General features: G+C 43.1%; 1 protein-coding gene across 1 annotated transcript in view; it reads right to left on the bottom strand.

Annotated features, from left to right (window-relative positions):
- Positions 1 to 21,450, bottom strand: part of cacng2a (calcium channel, voltage-dependent, gamma subunit 2a) — a 70,042-nt gene extending 48,592 nt beyond the window's left edge. The window contains exon 1 of the mRNA XM_078270121.1: positions 19,712 to 21,450. Coding sequence (XP_078126247.1) covers positions 19,712 to 19,937 — 226 coding nt within the window. The 5' untranslated portion in view covers positions 19,938 to 21,450. The remainder of the gene's footprint in view (positions 1 to 19,711) is intronic.
- Between the last annotated feature and the right edge of the window lie 503 nt (positions 21,451 to 21,953).

Here is a 21,953-nt window from a genome sequence, read left to right as displayed (position 1 = left end):
TGCAAAAAGCAGCGATGAGATCCCCAGCCCACCGAACTGCAACCCCTCTCCACCCCGACTACGCCTCGATATCCTGTCCATAAATACTACAAACAGGATTGGTGACAAGCTTTAGTCCTGGCGGAGGCCAACTCTCACCTGAAACGAGTCCGACTTACTGCCGAGAACCCGGACACAGCTCTCGCTTTGGTCGTACAGAGATTGGAGGTCCCTGAGAAGGGACCCCCTCACCCTGTACTCCCGCAGCACCTCCCACAGTATCTCCCGGGGCACCCGGTCATACGCCTTCTCCAGATCCACAAAACACATGTAGACTGGTTGGGCATACTCCCAGGCTCCCTCCAGGATCCTTGCAGAGTAAAGATCTGGTCCGTTGTTCCACGACCAGGACGGAATCCGCATTGTTCCTCTTCAACCTGAGATTCGACTATCGACCCGAACCCTCCTTTCCAGCACCTTGGAGTAGACTTTACCGGGAGGCTGAGAAGTGTGATACCCCTGTAATTGGCACACACCCTCTGGTCCCCCTTTTTAAAAAGGGGAACCACCACCCCGGTCTGCCACTCCTTAGGCACCGTCCCAGACTTCCACGCAATGTTGAAGAGGCGTGTCAACCAAGACAACCCCCTCCACACCCAGAGCTTTAAGCATTTCTGGACGGATCTCATCAATTCCTGGGGCTTTGCCACTGTGGAGTTGTTTAACTACCTCAGCAACCTCCACCAGGGAAATTGATGCCAATCCCCCCTCATCCTCCAGCTCTGCCTCTACCATAGAGGGCGTATTAGTCGGATTTAGGAGTTCCTCAAAGTGCTCCTTCCACCGCCCTATTACCTCCTCAGTTGAGGTCAACAGCGTCCCATCCTTACTGTACACAGCTTGGATGGTTCCCCGCTTCCCCCTCCTGAGGTGGCGAACGGTTTTCCAGAAGTACCTTGGTGCAGACCGAAAGTCCTTCTCCATGTCTTCTCCGAACTTCTCCCACACATGCTGCTTTGCCTCTTTCACGGCAGAGGCTGCAGCCCTTCGGGCCCTTCGGTACCTTGCAACTGCCTCCGGAGTCGTCTGGGATAACATATCCCGGAAAGACTCCTCCTTTCAGTCGGATGGCTTCTCTGACCACCGGTGTCCACCACGGTGTTCGTGGGTTACCGCCACTTGAGGCACCTAAGACCCTAAGACCACAGCTCCTCACCGCAGCTTCAGCAATGGAAACTTTGAACATTGTCCACTCGGGTTCAATGCCCCCAGCCTCCACAGGGATGCACGAAAAGCTCCGCCGGAGGTGTGAATTGAAAGTCTGTCGGACAGGGGCCTCCTCCAGACGTTCCCAATTTACCCGCACTACCCGTTTGGGCTTACCAGGTCTGTCCAGAGTCTTCCCCCACCCCCTGACCCAACTCACCACCAGATGGTGATCGGTTGACAGCTCCGCCCCTCTCTTCACCCGAGTGTCCAAAACATATGGCCTCAGATCAGATGAAACGATTATAAAATCGATCATTGACCTTTGGCCTAGGGTGCTCTGGTACCAAGTACACTTATGAGCATCCCTATGTTCGAACATGGTGTTCGTTATAGACAATCCATGACTAGCACAGAAGTCCAACAACAAACAACCACTCTGGTTTAGATCAGGGAGGCCGTTCCTCCCAATCACGCCTCTCCATGTGTCTCCATTACCCACGTGCGCGTTGAAGTCCCCCAGCAGAACTATGGAGTCCCCGACTGGAGCCCCATGCAGGACTCCACTCAAGGTCTCCAAGAAGGCCGAATACTCTGAACTCTTGTTTGGTGCATATGCACAAACAACAGTCAGAGTTTTCCCCCCCACAACCCGCAGGCGTAGGGAGGCGACCCTCTCGTCCACCGGGTTAAACTCCAACGTAGCGGCGCTCAGCCGGGGGCTTGTGAGTATCCCCACACCTGCCCGGCGCCTCACACCCTGGGCAACTCCGGAGAAGAAAAGAGTCCAACCCCTATCCAGGAGTATGGTTCCAGAACCAAGACTGTGCGTAGAGGTAAGCCCCACCAGATCTAACCGGTAGCACTCCACCTCCCGCACAAATTCCGGCTCCTTCCCCCACAGAGAGGTGACATTCCACGTCCCCAGAGCCAGCCTCTGCTGCCCGGGTCTGGTCCGTCGAGGCCCCTGACCTTCACTGCCACCCATGTGGCAGCGCACCCGACCCCAGCGGTTCCTCCCACAGGTGGTGGGCCCATGGGATGGAGGGATGTCCGCCACGTAGCTTTTTCGGGCTGTGCCCGACCGGGCTCCGTGGCAAACCCGGCCACCAGACGCTCGCTCACGAGCCCTCCATCTGGGCCTGGCTCCAGACGGGGGCCCCGGGCTTCCTCCGGGCAGGGTCACTTCATCCCTTCCTCGATTTTTCATAGGATTTTTGAACCATTCTTTGTCTGGCCCCTCACCTGAGACCACTTTGCCTTGGGAGACCCTACCAGGAGCACAAAGCTCCAGACAACACAGCCCTCAGGTTCATAGGGACACACAAACCTCTCCACCACGATAAGGTGATGGTTCCCGGAGAAGACTAAGTAAACACACAACCCAAATTATGTTTTCAAAAGTAAACTTTAACAGTGGAAACTCAGCATATTGTTGTTCCTTTAATGCCCCCCATATTCCAGTTCACAGCTTTCTTGCTTTAGTTTCAACACACTATTCTGATAGTCGAGGTGTGTGTGTGTGTGTGTGTGTGTGTGTTACCTTTCTGTAGCTTTCTAAATGCCCCGCTCTCTGGTGCCCCACACTCATCCCCACTAGCCCCACTACCTCCTCTTTTGGACTGCCCAAGGCAGAATGATTAATTTGTAGCTATTGATTTCTCTCCCTGAGCTGAAAGTATGTGAGAGTGGGGGAGAGGGTGAAGTAGCATGAGAGAGGGTCAGAGAAGCAAAGGGGTGAGGAGGGAGATACTTGGAGAGAGGAGCGGTGGAGAGAGGAGTTGGGGGGGAGATACATCCAGTATTCAGTGTAGTGCTTCTCTGCAGTTCTTTTTTTCTAATCTTTAATGTAGGGAAAAAAACAGCCAATGGTTGCAGTCTGGATGCGTCAAACCACCTCCCCTAAGTCTCTCTCTCTCTCTGTCTGTCTCTCTGTCTGTCTGTCTGTCTCTCTCTCTCTCTCTCTCTCTCTCTCTCTCTCTCTCTCTCTCTCTCGGTGGCGATTGGTAATTCACTCAGTGTCCACATGTCATCTCTTGCCCTGCTGCAGCGGCGAGCAGCGCGGCATGCTGGGAGGAGGAAGGGAGGGCAGGCAAGATTGCTAGATGGATGGAGGCATGTATTCATCCATCCATTTCCCTGTTTTATTACATCTATGTAAATCCTGCTAGGTATGTTTGCATCTGTGTGTGCTCACCCCCCCTCCTCTCATATTGAACAAGCAGTGAACATTTTTCTTCCCCGCCAATTTTTCATAACCTCTTTTCATTCCTCTTCCCATCCTTCCCTGTGTCTTTCTCTTCAGTTTAATCCCCATGTAGCTGCTGAGGAAATTTATATCATGGCCTCTGAAAAAAAGGGGGAGGGGGGTCGGGTTAGAGGAGATGAGAAGCCGTGTGATCGGCACTTAATTCTATTGGGTAATCATTTTAATTAATCCTGTATGTGGTTAGCAGTGACGAGCCCGTCTCTCTGCGTACTACAAGCACGTTTCTGACAGGATGACATTTGGAGAGGAGTATGACCTACATTTGCTGTTTGGGAATCACATTCACAGTAAGCTTGATTCTATATAGTTAGTGAGAGAAATTAAGTATGTAAATATGTGATCAGGAAATGTCCATTCATTTTGTAAGTGACCTTTCAAGGGCATATAGTGTATATACAGTAGCGGTGGCAGTTGATAAAATGAATACATATGCCAAGTGAATCAAAGGGGCGTAAACTAAGAAAAAGACTAATCTTCTTGATCAATAAAGGTTACTGTTTTAGTATTTACTTCCAGGCCCGTATCCAGGATTTTATCCTATTTTATTTCCCTGATCTAAATATGCGCATTTTAAGACATTAGGAGAGCAACTATCATATAACGGTAGCTTCAAATGCGAGACTAGTTGACACTATACCCAAAAACCACTTCGTTGACCAAAGATCGTATAGTTACGCCAAGAAAATTCCACTTCACCGCCTACTCAGTCACCCACAACCCACAAGCAATGACGGTGATGATAATCAGACAGAGGAACAAGTCTTATCTTGGCGTTGTACAAGTTTATTTTAGGCAGTTAAATCACTTTTTTTTTTTGGGGGGGTGTCCTCAATGGTAGATACGGCCATGTTTACTTATGCTTCATTTTACAGTATAACCAATTACATTATAGCCTACTATCTGCACTTCATGATGAAAGCTAGAAAATCCACTAAACACACTTCCAAGGTTGTGAGGGATTGTTGTAGAATCACACGTATATTAATTCCATTGAAATTAGGAAAATGTCTTAATATTAGAAATATGGCATTGAAAACAATATTGTGGTAGGTAAAAAATCCAAGGTGGAGGTTGAGGATAAGTTTACCTTAAGCTCTGATCATTTTCCCTGCATATATTTATGTAATAGGAGGAGGAGAACAGTTGTATTTGATAACGTTATTAATGGCTGCATTCCATTTAGTTGAGCCACCTCCAGGATCCTGATATTGTGCATGCTGGCATGGCACATGGGATAATGTTCCATTATATGGAACACCGCTATCATTAGGGCCTGCTGCAACATGTTCTTCTCATTCCAACTGACGCTTTGTCGTTGGTGTCAACGCACTGGGTAGCCCTGCACGTCAATCTGTGATGCTCCACTACGGTCACTTTTTTAAACGCAGGGAACACGTTGACATTGTAAGTTCAAACAAAACTATGTGTTTAGGTTTAGGCAACAAAACCCATTAGTTATGGTTAGGAAATGATTGTGTGTGGGGTTAAAATAAGTAAGTTTGTAACATGACTTCAACAATGTAAAAAATAAGGGCTGACAATCAACTTGTGCAAGTTGTTATGTTTATTTGATGTTAAGGTTTTGAAACTGAATATAGTTAGTTAAACACCTAACAACTAAAGAGGCAGATATTCTTCTCTGCCGTTGGTGGAGACCAAAGCAGAGTAAAAAGGAGATTGAATATTTAACACTCGGGTGCACAAAAACGTGACTACAAAAGGGTGTACACATTGCTCTGTATTGGCTGGATGTGTGTTTTGCTAATATTCTTGCTTAAATAACTTTATAAGCAGGTGGTTTATCATGGTTGTGTTTCTGTGAGTTTAGTTTGTGAGTAAAAGTATTTCTCAAACTGTAAACAAATGTTCTTAGCGCCACAACAGGAAATGTAACTCTAACCTTTATCAAAGTTGTATTACATGTCTCCACCTAATTGTTTGCTTATCTTGTTGCATTAAAAACAACAGAAAAAGCCCAATCAGCCTTTTTTCAAAGAAGATACGTTGTCTTGTCACAGCAGGCAAAGCACAGGTGTGAATAATAATATAAATGAGTAAGCCAACATAACACTGTTATTGGACACAAACGTTTTCTAGCCGTGACATGTTATTTTTAACAAACTGTCTGCATCACTGAATATAAAACAAAAGTCATGAAATGTGTCCTAAAATGCTTAATCTGTTTCTTATTATAGGATTTAAATATTCATTTAGCTGAATTTATTCTGCACTTTATTTAGGCAATACTATTGGCTGTTCGTATTAAATCCACATTAAACACTGACACATTTTATAGGCTTCTTTTAAAAAAAGTTTGATAGAAAAGTGTGTTTCTAGTCAGCAGAATGAGGAATGAGTGTTATATATTAGCATTGATCTTGAAAGAAACACCATCTGAATCATGGTGAGGAACATAATGTCCACAACATGTAAACCGTGTTTCAGTCTGTGTCTTATTTCACATAATTTAATCAGACTGTTCTGCTAATTCTCACCGTTTTATTGTTGTAACTCAAACTGGTATGTTGCCATCAAGGCCAAAGATAATTATATTCTGTTCAGTGATCAATGCAGACATTGGAAAGGGAAGCCCTGGAGGCAGTTATATTCAGTTGTACTTCATTTCCCAGACATGCAGCCTTTTTATAGTTGTGTTCTGACTTCTGTGGCCGAGCTGCCCTGCAGCAAGCTGTATGAAGAACACTCTGGATAAATAAAAGATTCATTTTCACAAGTTGTTCAAGCAGTCATCCTAAAGTCTGGCACAGCATCAGCCCTGTCACAGAATGACACACACACACACACACACACACACACACACACACACACACATTGTAATGCAGTGTGAGTGTGTCACACTGCTGAGAGGAAAGAAAAAAAGCATGCATGTGTGGTTCATATCTGCATGACATCTGCAGTCATTTCCAGGTGAAAATGTGGTCTTACATGTGTGTGTGTGTGTGTGTGTGTGTGTGTGTGTGTGTGTGTGTTCCCATCCAGAGCTGCCTGTGTGCATGCTGCTATGATCATGAGAGACTCCCTGTCCTGGAAAGCGATCTGAGGGAGCAAAGGGAAGCCACGCTGCTGCTCATTAAAAATTCATCCTGTTCCTTACTGCTCTCAGAAACACAGACGATGAAGGTGAGCATACACACACACACACACACACACACTCATAGGACAGGAGAGAGGGGGAGGAGAGAGGCAGCATGCTCTCCTGGAAATTACATCATCCTCCTCAGTGGACTTAGCAACACCTTATCCTCGCCTACATCAGGATGTAGAGATGATAACAGCGGCAACTTCATTTTGACGAATTCCCTGATTTGCTCTGATCTGCAGATTAGAGCACCGTTGTCTTTTTATCCTGGCAAAAGATCAGCAGCATCGTCAGCAGTTCGGCAGATGCTTTGTCTAAGAGTCACAGTACGCACCTCCACGGACATGAATAATTGAGTGTCAGCCTTTCCCAGACACCAGGTTTACATCATTTCCTGTAGGAAGCCTATTAAATCATCAACCTTCAGGTTAAGCACCCAACTCACTCTATCAAGCTGCTCCATCTAGACATCTGAGTGATAGAACAAACAGCGTCTAAATCAATTAAAGTTAGGTCACATTTAAATATTTGCTAAAATGAAAATACAGTTCAGTCGTTCAGGTCATGCAGTTCAGTGGTTTGGAAATCCACCCGACGTACACCAAAACAAACTTAATTGCTCTTAGATTAACCTCGTATAAGAACTCATCCCTGTGACATGACAATCTCCTTCTCACACTCCTGTGTTTTAGATTGAAGCACTTTTCAGCAGTCTCAATTGACAGCCTACAGTCTCATTACAACTGTTTATTTTCCCAACAACACCATTTGCAGTGACAGTGGGGTCTGCCAGCCCTGTCTGACTGCAGTAAATACTCACTCTGGAGTGCAGTAAACATGACCATCTGAGCAGCGTCACACTGACGGCCAGCTCTGACGTCGTCAGAGGCAGACAGGCAGCCACAAAGGCCAGGAACATACTTCATTATTTACATTTTCTATTTTACCAATATCAGTCTGGAAAGTGGTATTCAAAAATCATCATTAAAATATTTAGGTGAAAGTAAAATAAAAATATATGAACAAAGAAATATGATTTGTAGTGCAAATACTTGTTTGCCAGTTATTGTTAAGAATGCAAATGGCAGTCTGTCCACCACTTTGCTTCAGATTGAAATATCCCAACAACTATTGGATGGATTGCCATGAAACTTTGTACAGACATTCATGTCCCCTGGAGGACGTAAATGTAATTAATTTGGTGATCCTCTGGCAAATCAGTTTCAAAAGTATTTTACAATGTTAATTGGCAATAAATCAAAACAAATGATGAGATACAAAATGTCTTCAGTGCTGTGTCTTTTCCAGACTGATGGTGCTGGTGAGATGATTGTTCGCACTTTAAATGTTTATTGATTTGCAATGATTAGTTGATTCATCAATTAGTTGATTGAGTCATGTCAATCTTTCAAGAAAATAATCGGCAGATTAGTCGATAATAATATAATATAAACAATAGTAATATTATTATACTTCTTTAGGAGATAATAAGCTAAGAACGGAGGTTACAGGGGAAGAGGAGCAAAATGCAAACTGTCTCAGGCTCCTAAACTGTAAAAAAAAAAAAAAGAGATCCAATTCCATTAGATTAAGCTGTCTCTCTGAAATTACAATGCTGTGTATCTTTGCAGAAAACCATATTGGATGTCAAATATCAAAGTCATCTGATATCTAAATACCCTATAAATCCTTGAGTATACACTTTACACACCTGTGCTATGCTGAGGCATCTGGCCCAGAACACCTTTATCCTCTCAGAACGGCTGTTAAACATCACTGTAGAAGTACATCATGCTACCTCTTTCCTTCCTCCTTGCCCTGCTCTCTCTTCTCCATCTGTCACGCTCATACTCTGCCCTGCTGGCGTTACCTCCAGCCGTCCTCCTCCGTCCTCCACTCAGCCCCGGCAGTGACCCCCAGGTCAGATACAGGAACCTTCAGCCCTCCCCTGCCTCAGTCTAAGCCTGAGACTCTGCTGTCAGCAGCTCTCCCACTAGGTACTAAGAGGGCTTTGCAGATGTGGGAACATCTCTGTCGCCTCTCTTCAGCTCTGTTTGTTTGTTTATTAGGATACCATTTAGCTACTGCATCACAGCAGCTATTCTGTCTGGCACATGCATGATAATTCAATATTGTGACCATAAGGATTAATCACGTTACGACTGCAACTAACTGTTATCACTACTGATTAATGTACCGACTATTTTCTCAATTAATCAATTCATCGTTTGATCTTTGGAATGTCAGCAAATTGCAAAAAAATGCCCGTAAAAGATCCCAGAGCTTAATGTGACCTAAAGAAATTTGGTTTACTATCATGAAGGACAAAGAAAAACAGAAAATATTCACATATACTTACTTACATGGCAATAAATCCTTTTCTGATTTTCTTCTGATATAAGAAGCTGGATCCAGTGAATTTCTAAAGTTTTGCCTTAAAAAATACTTAAATGACTAATCGAATAGAGGACTAATGTTCCTCTAATCGACTATTCCGCCAATCATTTCAGCTCTAGTAGGGACATTAATATATATCACAATGCACACTATGCACAATGCAATATCATGTATGCAGGATCAGATAAAAACATTAACTTGATGCTAGATACAATAAACTGTGCTGCACTGTGAATTACATCAAAAGAAAAACGTTATACATGTGAAACAATAGCTTTAATAACTTTAATGAATTTGTTTTTAATGACAGTTTGCTTGGAATCACTGAGTTTGGCACCCAAATTTTGTAAAACAATGACTAGATGTATTCATATGATTAGGACAGCAACTAACGATTATTTTCTTGATCGTTTAATCTGCCAGTTATTTTCTGTATTACTTGATTAATTGTTTCGTCCATAAAATGCCACAAATCTTCAAAGTGCTTGTTTTGTCCAACCAACAGTCCAAAACTGATTACGATTCAAATGAGTTATCGGTAATAAAAATATTTGCCAACTAATCAATTCAGCTCTATTGTGATTGAAAGCTTCAAAAATAATATTTGGTAAACTCAACAGCAGCTGTCTTACAGACAGAAGTCAGAGTGTTTATTGTGTGATGTGGGTGAACGAACCCTTCAAAAAAAAAGACAAACACTATAAGACATATAAGACAGATTAGCTCTGACAGAATAAATCAGAGTTAAAATACTTATCCCTACAGCCGTCACACAATTATTGCTGTTAGTATTAATATCGGTATTATCATTAGTGTTATTATCAGCAGGCAGTGGTACAGTCAACTGGTTTAAAGCCACCAAACAGACTCTAACTCTCCTTCTGTTCCTTCCTCCAACTCTGAGATGATGCACTGTGTTTGGGCTGCATTCTGACACAAAGCAAATACGGTGTAATAGATTGCAAATGAACTGCACCACGGACACCACCAATTAATCAAAAGGCAGATTGTTGTACTTTCTCCGTGCCACGGCAGGAAAAAAAAGGGAGGTGAATCACACCTCCTTCAAATGAATGGATTGTATCTGCAGTTAATTATCATTTACTATAGGGTCTCTTTGGGATGTTTCCACAGCTTAAGGATACGGCCGGTGAAGTGGAACCAAGAGGAGCTCTGCTGCGATGAAAGCAGAGATTGGTCTGCTAGTAATTACACTTTCATTGTATGAGGATCAATTCGATGTAATCAGAGTTCAATCTCACTGAAAATCGAGTGATTATTCAAACCACTTTAACATGGAAACTTTACATTTTCAAATTTAAGGGACAATATTTGTTTGATAAACGGCAGCAGAGAGCACATGCAACACCATGGTTGTGGAGTCCGATCACAATTTTTGCTCTTGACCTCTGATCTCGTTTTCATTATCAATTTGCTGCTAATTAGTTTCAATTAATCAATTAATCCATAAAATCTAGGAAAATAGTGAAACTTTTAAAGTTCTGATTTCCCTGAGCCCAAGGTGGTGTCTTCAATATAGGTTATTCAGTTTATTATGACAGGGAAAAGTCTTCATATCTGAGAAGCTGAAATTGGAGAATGTTTGATATTTTTGCTTGATGAATGATTTAAGTATTTAGTCAATTACCAAAAAAATTGTTGCTACTTAATATTCTGTCTAATTAGATAATTGATTAATAATTTCAGTTTAACCGTATAAAAATACCGAATCTTTTTATGTTCTTGCATTTGTATAACAAGTAAATTGATCTTATCCATTGCAAATTTTGTGACAGTCGGCATAGTAAATATTTCAGCCAATAATGACATCATAGGTTTTCCACCAGTCTCCCATTTGATTTTACCTTATAAAAACCTTTAACTTTGCACTGGTGAGTTGTGGTGCCACACAGTATGCTTACACAAAGACTAGCTCAGGGTATGTTTGATATTGATTTGTTCTCTGGTCATGTAGGATAAAAACAAACTCCACCCAACAGGACCAACTGCGGCTAAAAATAACACGTGTAAATCAAGGCTAGACATACACACACACACACACACACACACACAGAGTCCTGCTGGCTGTGATGATGTCGATGTGTCGGGGGTCAGAGGGGATAATTATTATGTAGTAACTGAAACGCTGCTTGTCTTTGACACATGTCCTATCTTTAATGCTTTTATTTTTAATTTTTTTTCAAATTTATAGCAGAGGCTCTTACTCTCTAGACTGTGAGAAGGGGGGAGGGGGCATCTCCACACAGAGGGTGACAGCATTTATGGGAGAGTGCCACCGAAGTTTACAGCCACTCTCCCATCGACCAAGCCATCTGAGCCATTAATCATACACTAAACCAATTACCATGCCATCACACCCGTCTACTGTCCATCTCTCTGACTCGGTCAGGGCGGCTGAAAGCTGCTTCACCAAGACATGATTATTAATATACAAGGAGGGGGAATCACAATGGCGTTTCAAAGTGTGTACTTTAAAGGTCCAATATGAAATATATTAATTGTATTAAATAAAAAAAATATGTCAGCAGATATTAAGGAAACATGCTACGTTGAAATACTATGGAACGTCTGTTTTTATTTTGGCCTGTGTGTTGTTGTCAACTGTCAATTTAGACACCCGGGTTGCCAGACCTGAAACGCAAACACGCAAAAACAACGTGCGGCAGCCGTCTTAGCGGTAGAGTATAGTATTGAGTACTCGTAGGTAGGACCGCGAGATTGCAGTGTTTTTAGCGGTTGTTGCCGTAATTTGAAGCCAAGAAAGGGTGGCTGTCAGTTAGGTAGAGAGAACTGCGAGGTTGCGGTGTTTTTAGCAGTTGTTCCAGTAAGGTTTAGCTGAGAAAGGGTGGCTGTCAGTCGGGTACAAAGCTCCGCGAGGGCACAGGCTTTTATGACTGTCAACATAGCAGCATCTAGCTACTCTGCTGCACTGTGGAGTCTGGCAATGCGAGACTAGCATCTAGCTAACATTGACATTGTGGGAAATTGGGTTCAGTGTTCTCAACCTGGCAACCCCCGTGAACTTCGAGTCTGGGGAGGAGGGGCGGGGGGAGACGACTCCCCAGTATTTTGAATTTGGACTGCAGTAGTCTATATCCACCATGTTCCACTTCCAGGATTGCTCCTTTGCCAATGGAAATTCCGCCGGATTTCACTCATTTAGGATATCCGTTACCTTGGGCTTTCTTTGTGTTGACATTTTAAACTCCGGTCGATTTCTGAGGACTATGGTTAACTGCTCCTCAGATCTCCATCCAAATCCAGACCGCTAGCTAGACTATCGGTCCAATGTGAGTTTTCTGTTGCACGACTAAAACAACCTTTGAACGTACACTTTCTACCAAAACAAGTTCCTTCCCGTGACAGAATATAAAGGTTTTTTTAGTACGTTAGTTGTACTTTTGTATATTTAGTGCTAATTGGCAAATGTTAGCATGCTGAAACGCTAAACTTAGATGGTAATTGTTATACCTGCTAAATGTCAGCATTGACATTGTGAGCATATTCGCATGCTGATGTTAGCATTTAGCTCAAAGTACTGCTGTGCCCAAGTACAGCCTCACCTGGCTGTAGACCTGTACGGCTAGTCCACACATATGTATTTTTGTAAAAATTTGTGAAATGTTTTTCCTTCATTTTAAAAGACAATCTCATCCACACAAGCACTGTTTTAAAAAATCTTCGTCCAAATTAAAACGCAACAACACGGTCACAAGAGCATGCCACACCAACAGACGCCGAAGCCGAAGCCATATTGGCCAGTCTTGCAAAGAAGATGATGATGTTGACCAATCAGAAGCCTGAAAAAAAGCTTATACTCTATCTGCTGTCACTTATATGTTTGAATGCAGATTTACACATTACACACAGGCTACACATTATCTTCTTGGATTAAGTTTGTGTGATGCAAATTTAAAATGTTTATTTGAAGAACAACTTGAACAATAATGAAAGATAACAATAAAACAGTACTGTTTGTGACATACCATATTTGTGACATACCATATTTGTCTAAAGTGCTACACCACAACAGCACTGGTATCAAACCTAAACAGACCTGAGGCTACACTCGAAACACAATCAATGAACTCTACACTGATACCCGGATACCAGAGTCTGTTGATGCACGTCGCTGTAACTGAAGAATTATAACAAATGACAACCTCAACAGTAATACAACCCAAGGCCACAGTCCTGCATTGTTCTCCGGCTGTCTCTGTCCTCAGCCTAATCCGGTAAGGTCTGGCCTGTAATTTGGCCTTAGTGGGCAATAGAGAGGGAGAGGTGGAAACCAATAAAACAGTTGTGTTCGGCAGTGACTGTCTGCAGTCTCAGTGGAGGGCAAAATGAATCCCATCCATCGCCGGCTGCAGGGCAGAGTGACACTGCAGAGCAATAGAGCTCAGTCACTTTACACAAGCTGCTATCAGATGAGGGGGGGGGGGAGTAGATACCATCCTGACGAAGGCTCAGTTTTTACTCCAACAAGTGGCTGCGAGGCCACTGAATGCACTTTCCACTCTCAACTTGTGACTAACTGTAATCAGGCCCGTGAAGCTGGATGTACAGTGGATCGTGTGTCATAATACAGTGTAATGCCACTTTATTGCTGGGATATTAGCCTGGGTGAACATACTCCAGCTGGGTAATCCTTATCTGATTGGACTATGAGACTAATCCCGCTCTTCTCTGTCGCCCTGCTATCTGCTTTTATCTCAGGCCTGCCTCTCATCCTGCTGTACACACAAGAATACACAAATATCATGCACAAGAACAAAAAGCACACACACAACATACTCCCACATGTATTTTCAAATGCATGAATGTGCACTACATTGATACTCCCACGAGCTTATACATAAAGTCATGAGGCAGTATGTATGAACTGTGATCTGTGGTGATTGACAGCAGCTGTGGGAGGCCATACTGAAGTGGTAGCCATTTTTGCTAAAAAAGGAAAGCACATTTTATTCTAAATAATCTCTGTTGGGTGAAGAAAACTTGGGTGTGCGTACAAAGAAAGACTTGCCATGGCTACAACCCAAATTTAAATTTACAGTCTAAAGGCGAATAAAACGTGCAAACATTCGTACGGTCATAATTTCCACAAGATTTTGGTATCCTGTAGTCTCATTTTATAGTCTGAACATCAGTTTAGTTGATAAAAATGCAGACGGTAAAGGACACAGACAGTAAAGGACTGTCTGTGTCTTTTTTGTTTTTCTACAAAGACAGTAAAGTAGTCATATAAGATTTCTATTAATATAAAAGGATGACTGGGCAAAGCACAATGTTTGATCAGACAATATCACAACTACCACTGGATGGATTGGCGCAAAATTTGGTACAAACATTCATGGTTTCCAGTTTATCCAGCCTGATATTTCCTCCAATGACACTAAGATAGTGAACATAATAAACATACTCGCATAACATCAGCATGTTAGCATTTAGCTCAAAGCACCGCTGTCCAAAACAGCTTCACACAGCTGTTAGCATGACTGCAAACTTGTTTAAGCATAAATGCCATATACTGCCCAGTTATATCTTTTTCTCAAATGTGAGATGGTAAACTTAATATCTTTGGTAATGGACTGATGCTCGGACAAAATAAGCAAACTGAAGACTTAAATACTCCGGCTTTAACAGACTGTGATGGCAATTTTTCAATGTTCAGATATTCAGATGAAATGATTTGCAAGGAAAGAAGAAGCACCTTGAATGATGAACCTAAACAGACTTCATACAACAGGTAATAAAAGAACAAACATCAGATACCATAGTGGCCCTCCCTTATCAGGGTCCACCATTCCTGTCCCACACCTCCTCCCTGACTCTGTCTCTCTTCACTGTGGAGCCTGAGGGCGGCGCTGTAATGAAGATGAATGCCTCAGATTAGCAGCAAACGCAGAGCGCTACACCTGGCTGAGAGCACAGGGGGGCACAGTGACTGCTCTTACAGACGTTATAAGATAGGACGGAGGAGCGGTGGCCTCCAGGGCCCAATTCATCAGCAACACACATGTTTACTGTGTGCACCGCTCATGCCTCACCGGCTGAATCTCTCTCTGCACCCACACTGTCAGAAGCCTCATCAGTGTTTGTGGAACCACAATCTCTGAACTTTAAATACAGTTTCAAGACTGTAAGACAGAATTGCACACTTCCAAAATACTTTAGAACATCAACAGAGTACCAATAGGTGCAAATGTTCAGAGCTGCCTGCTTTTGGCAGTGGATAAAATCTAACAGCTGAAAACATGGAGTCAAAGAGTTCGCTGTGTCTCGATCAAACTCCCATCTTCAACACTGAACAAAAGAAAATGGAAGTCCAACTGACATTAAAACATCTGTAGGAAAGACCAAATTCAATGTTGTGACGCATTAATATTATATTTTCAGCTATTAAACTATTGGCATCAAACTTCAGGACAATGAAAACAGCAACAAGTGATCTAGAGCTGCACCTGACAATTATTCCCAGAGCCAGACATTTGCAAGACATTTGAAGATGTCACCTTGACACCTTGATCAAAACAAATATATTCAGTTTACAAAGACCTAAAACAGAGAAAAGCAGCAAATTATCCTACATGAGATGCTGAAGAACCAAAGAATATATATATAAAAAAAAATTAAGTTTAATGGGGAGAATGCGTCTCTTGAAACTGACATGACACGATCAGCTAAAGAGAAGACGTATCACCCTGTTGGAGTTGTTGGAACTACAAAAACACTTGTGGTATTACAAAGCGAAGGGTCTTCTCACACAAAATATCTTTGACGAGTACAGATAACGGCTTTCAGAGAGCACACAAACCCGACAATAGCCAATTTACGCTAAGCTACGCTTAACCATAACCTTACTGAAGCCCTTACCTGAAATACTACGGGAGGGAAACACTATCTGAAGGGGAAGCAGACTTTGACACAAATGCAAAAAAAAAGAGGCTTCTACCTGAATGTTTTGTACACTGATCTTTGCAAATGATTATTAGCGTCAGAGTTTTGCATTTTGCCAACCTCAATGTCTGAACTCAGCCCAAATAATTTTCCACATTTCATTTTCAGTTGCATGTGAATATGGACTTGAATAGTGCTGCACAGTATATCCCGGCTGTGGTAAAGGAGAGCAGCGCTGCAACACAAGCAGGCTGAGGTGGACAACACACAGTAGATTTCAGTAAAGAAAGCAGATACTGATCCATTAAAATGTGCCCAGATCGGCCCAGATACTGATTGTTGCAGCATTGGCTCAGGACATCTCTAATATATATATATACATCTCTATATATATATATACACACACACACACACACACACACACACACACACACACACACACACACACACACACACACATATTTGGCTTAGTTTTGCCCCACCCCCACTTCTGAAACCAGACCTACGCCCTTGCACCAGATACACAATCCTTTCGTCTTCCATGCAGGAGTGAGATTATTGTTTCTCTGACGAGCAGTGAGCGAAGCAGAGGTCGAGGTGATGAAGCACCCAGTGTGGGTATTCCCATTTTGCTTGTTCACAGGTTCTCCTCTCCAGTAGCTGGTTATACAAACACAAACCGTCGCCCACCTGTGTCCACTCTGTGAGCAGGATGTGTGGGCCTGCGCTGCCAAACACAGTCTGTGTTCTCTGCTGCGATAAGGCTTCTACCATCAGTCGCTGCCTGATCACCAGTAAGGCTTTGTTTAAGAGGAGCTGGGGGAAAGATGAATACTAGTCATCTTGGCACTTTGAATTAATTGAGCTGAGCTAAAAACTGAAGCCTAATTAACATTTGAAATGTTAAACTTCACTCCTGCTGACTATCTAGGCTGGATTTGCAGCCTGCTTATCTCTGCAGCTGCATCCGCTCTGTACTTTCCTATTTTTTCAATTTCCCCCCCGATTTTTGGTTTAAAATGTGCAAACTACCTATAATTAAATGTACTCGCTTTTTAAGACCCAATTTCCTGAGCAGGAAGTCATTTGAATTAGAATTTAAATGAATCTGACCCCGGTAAGTAAATGCACTGGCCCCCGTTTTTCCACTCTCTTGCCTCTTCTGGGCCAGGGATCATTCATGAATCACAAATGACAAATCTGGGTTTATTTCCTGCCATTTTGATCTCGGATTCAAAGAGAGAGGCTCATTGTGCCGATACAAAAACACACACATAGCCGAGCCAAGACTGTGATGTTTTGATCTCGTCTTGACTCTGTGACGTTTGGTTTGCCAATTAAATAATGGCCTGGCAGGGATAAAGGCCAGTCACTGTCACAATTACACTCCAGCTGTGATTAACCCCATGTGTGTGGGAACAGTTAATACACCAGAGCACAGCATCCACATTCAGCATTATCTCTTTTATATATCCAAGCAAGAAACACTTTGTAACACCTTTACAAACTTACAAACACATTCACATCTGGAGTTGTACCGGTAAAACCATAGTTTTCTGTCGTTGACACCTGAGCAGCTTCTTGGGAACAGCTGAGGTGTAAATGCTGTGATCAGAAGTCGAGGTAAATACCAATTAAACTTTTTTTGATCGCGGTGCCACTGGGATATTTTTTTTTTTTCCACACATCACTATTGCTTGGTAGGAACACTTTTTCTCTCATTTAACAAATCAGTAAATTACCTGCATTTATATATTTTGATCTACAGTTACTGTGTCTATTCACAAACACAGATGTTTGTTGCACAGATGCAGCTTCCATGCAAGGCACTGGCAGTGTTGGAAAGTAACTGCCCTAACAATCAGGAGCAATTTGGGGGTCATCTGAATAGGAGGAGTCTGGGATCAAACCACCAACCCTGACGATCCACCTGCAGTCAGCCGCCCCCTAAACTGGTCACAAACACATCAGTGTTTAACTGTGTCTAAACACATAGAGCCATACACAAATTTGGCTGAATAAATCAGATAATTGCCCAAAGAATCAATTCACAAAACTGTGTTCACCAGCTAGTCACTACTGCTGTTTGCGGCAGAGCAGGTAGTGTACTGTGGGGTTTTAGAGCTTATTCGCTAAAAACAGCTGTGGCCGAAAACGACGCTATTAGAGCGGCGAGAGTGAACCAAAACAGAAAAGTTGTGGGCTGGAGAGCTAAAGAATGAGCTGGACTTCAAACCAGTTATTAAGCTTTGAACAGAAGGTGCACATAGTCAGAAGAGCCAGAAGAGCATGAAGGCTTTTCAGGATCTCACAGCTAAGAAGATGAGCAGATTTGTAACGCTCTGCGCCCTCACGAGGTTACAGTGCCGCACTCCAAGTCAGCACCCCAACGCCTCCGATGGAACATGACAGGAAGCGCGCTGCCTCCATCTCACAGGGCAGGTCATCTCGAAACCTGTGCTCAGGATGTGAGGCTCAGCTCAAAGGTCACATGACAAGCCCCGCCATCATGGAGGTTGTCAGGCATGTCAGCAGGCTGCATCTCTGCTACCATGACTTTACTTCTGGGGCTTTATTATGAAAATAAACACCCTGTCCAAACTGCTGGCCCTCTGTCACATCCTTTTTAACTGGACAGAAGCCCTGCAGCGTCCCTTAATTAGGGTTAGACTAGTGTATTGGTTTGCCAATATATCAGGCTGTTATATGATGAAGCTTCCACCCTAACTACAGCTCCTGAATATGTTATTATTTCATTATTTAAGCTCTAATGTCTGACGAGAGAAACTGTTCCAGAGTGGTGTGGGAGGCTTTTATGCAACAGCTTCAGGCTGCCACCAGAAACCTGCTTCACCCTGCCTGCAGGAGCTGATCACGCTAACAGAACTATGTATATTAGTCTAGATTTAGGTGGAGAGTTTTAGTGTTGATGGTCGATATCCAAGTTTTTTTTTTAGTCTCGTGACCCATTCAATGAAGCAGTGTCTCCCATTGTGTGTCATTTAAACCAAACAGTGATTTTTCTTTGTGATTTTTGTTTCATTAGAGATGAAGGTAGTCAAACTATCGGGTATTTTGCGTAGACTTCAATACTTCAATAATATTTAGAGATAAATTAGAACAAAGCCATGAATTTTGGTAGCAAGATTTGTGTTTTTCTCCTCTCCTATTAGTTGAATAATGCTGCAACCCCTCATAAAAGCGATGAAAGAGGTCCCACAACAGAAACCTGCTTCACCCTGCCTGCAGGAGAAGCACACCCTAAAAGAAATGTATTAGGGTGGATTTAAGTGGAAAGTTTTAGTCTAACTTTTTCTTGCGACCTTTAAAAATGCAGCAATGTTTGACTGCAGCATGTCACAGGTTGCATGTGTCCTTACAACCCAAAAGTGATGTATTTTGCAAGGGAAAAAAAAACGCAACTTTAAAAAATCTCTTTACGAAAGACATTTTTTTGTAGCAGTATTCATTTTTTTCCTCGTTTCTGTCCTTCGGGACCCCTCAGATTTCTCCTGCAATTCCTTTCAGATTTCTCCTGCAACCCCTTTAAGGACGTACCAAGACAGTTTGTATTTTTTATGGATGCAGTCAGCTTTGCTGTTCTCCAATCAGGTATGGCCTTTAAACACAAATTCCAGTCAAATCCTGCTGTGCATTTCATGTGAGGAAACTGTTGTGGGGGCATACTTACCCTGCATGTTGCATGGGAGTAAAAAGCACAGAAGGACTTGACATCCTACAATAAAATGGTATGTTGTGGCCTGCCAGGAGGGCATCGACAGCTTTAAACCACACAAATGGAACCACGTTGGGCAGCAGAGAGTCTTTCCTCTTACCTTCCAAGCAGCACGTCCTCCACAGGCCCGAGTGGGTCATCACCTCCTCGTTCTTCTTGCTGGTCTCGTTCTCATTCATGGACTTGGACCTGCAGACGCCGCGGGAGTACAGCCAGTAGTCCGTGCCGACCGCGATGGTCATGAGGCTGAAGGCCGCGAAGGCTCCCACCGTGGTCAGCAGCATCTGGACTCCACGGTCGAACAGACCCATGTTTCCGCATTCCATGAAAGGGGGACCCCCTTTCCTCTTGATGTACAGGAAGTAAATATTTGAAAATTTGCGGGACCAAACCAAACCGAAAAAACGGGATATACTCGAGCGGAAGGAGAGGGAAGAAGGAGGAGGAGGATGCGGTAGGAACCTTATGGTTGCGTTTGGGTGAGGACCAAAACAAGAGAAAAACTGAGGATGGAGGTTTTTTGGGGGGGAAGAGAGGAAGAGCCAGAGATGTCTCTTCCTCCCTGTTTTTTTTTCTTACTTTTATACCCCAAAACAGATGAGAAATCAGGTATGCAGAGGATGACAGCACCTCAGCAGGCCTCCAGCTGCAGATGTATGGATAACAACACTGAGCTAAAAAGGAATAATTATGCCTATAGTGGCAGCCTAAAAATAGAAGTGAGATAAACCACACTGAGGTTTATTCTTTACAGGCCTGCAGTAGAAAAAGAAAAAAAACTGTTTCTTGACTTGTAAAGGTTACAGCTGAGCACAGAGCTGAATGAACATAAGCTCAAATGGAGCACAGAGATGGTTAGGGGGGTGATGTTAGAGTAATGGCAGGCTTAGTACAACAGTTCAATATGTCTGTTACAGTGAGTTACAGTTACTTTAGTCAGAGGTTATATCATTTAGAATTGAAGATTACAACTAAACCCAAAGCTACCCTAAATATTATTAATAATAGTATTATTCTAATGTGCTTTGTTAGTCCAAAGGGGGGAAAGCAAGGAGATAATAAAGTGGGTAGGGAAACGAAGGACAGCAGGGGAATCTATCATATTAGTGGAAACAAAAGAGAGTAAACAATAGACGGATTCAACTCCTGTCGAGGGGAAATAAAAGCGATTCTCGGAGTGTTTTATAACGACCTATTGTGAGCTTAAAAGAAAATATCACGCTGGCTTCTCACAACCCTACACTCTGTGGAATGAGGAAATCAACCCTCAACAAATACATTAATTAATTAGCAGGTTTTAAAAATACCTCACAAAACTCACTCACAAAAACCTAAAAGAAAAAAAAAAAACATATGAAATTAACCGCGTAGATTTTCTTTTTTCCTAAAATTTTGATCCCCAGTTTCCATATGTAGCCCTATAGCTCTGGGAAGGTTTCCGCCGAAAATGGGGGACTGCGGTCAGTGGAGGTTCGGTCGTCGACGATCCGGAGAGAGCGGGGAGCATCCAGCAAGGCAAGCCGACCATCACTCGACATAGAGCCGGCAGGAGGAGGACGGGGAGTCGGTGTGGGCGCCGCCGCAGCCGAGGATGCTTCTTCCGTGGATGGAGGAGGATACTGCCGCCGCTTCAGCTGCTGCTTGAATATCCAAATTGCCCGTGGCTGTATCACACCCAGGACGGTCCCGTTTGTATAGCCCTTGCGCCATGTAATAGGAAGAAAAATAAATTCTGATGAATGTTGCAATACCCCCTGTCTGTTTTCCCCTCCTCCTCCTCCTCCTCCTCTTCTTCTTCTTTCTCTCCTCTCGGATGCAGCTTTGGCCGCTTGCAGGGGAAAAAAGAAGAAGATATTACACAATCAGGAGAGCGAGTTGCACAGATCCACAGACAGTGCTGGTGTTGTCACGATTAAACATTCAATCCATTCAGGTTACAGCCCTTCTCCCCCCTTTTTGTCGGATGATGAGTAATGTCAATGTGAAGAAGATGCTCTTAATTCTGCAGGCTATAGTTTTTCTTCTTCGTTTTTAAAAGACCCACAGTGTGTACGTGTATATGCATGTGTGTGTTTGCGTGTCTTGCAGCAATGGAGGCTCGTTGCTGGAAAAATATTAAAGATTTTTTAATTCCATTTCTGTGAGTGAAGGGGGCGGAAGGAGGGGGTTTAGCGATGGTGGACTCTCTCTCTCTCTCTCTCTCTCTCTCTCTCTCTCTCTCTCGCTCTCTCTGTGTGTGTGTGTGTGTGTGTAAGACAGAGAGTCTCTCTCTTTCTCTGGATGGGTAGATGGAAGATTACCAATTGTACCAATTGTTGCTGCAATCTCTCACGCATGTCTTC

Source organism: Sander vitreus, chromosome 15 (assembly GCF_031162955.1).
Source record: "Sander vitreus isolate 19-12246 chromosome 15, sanVit1, whole genome shotgun sequence".
Classification (NCBI taxonomy): Eukaryota; Metazoa; Chordata; class Actinopteri; order Perciformes; family Percidae; genus Sander; species Sander vitreus.
Note: the sequence above shows the minus strand (reverse complement) of the source record. Positions and strands in the feature narration are given on the sequence as shown.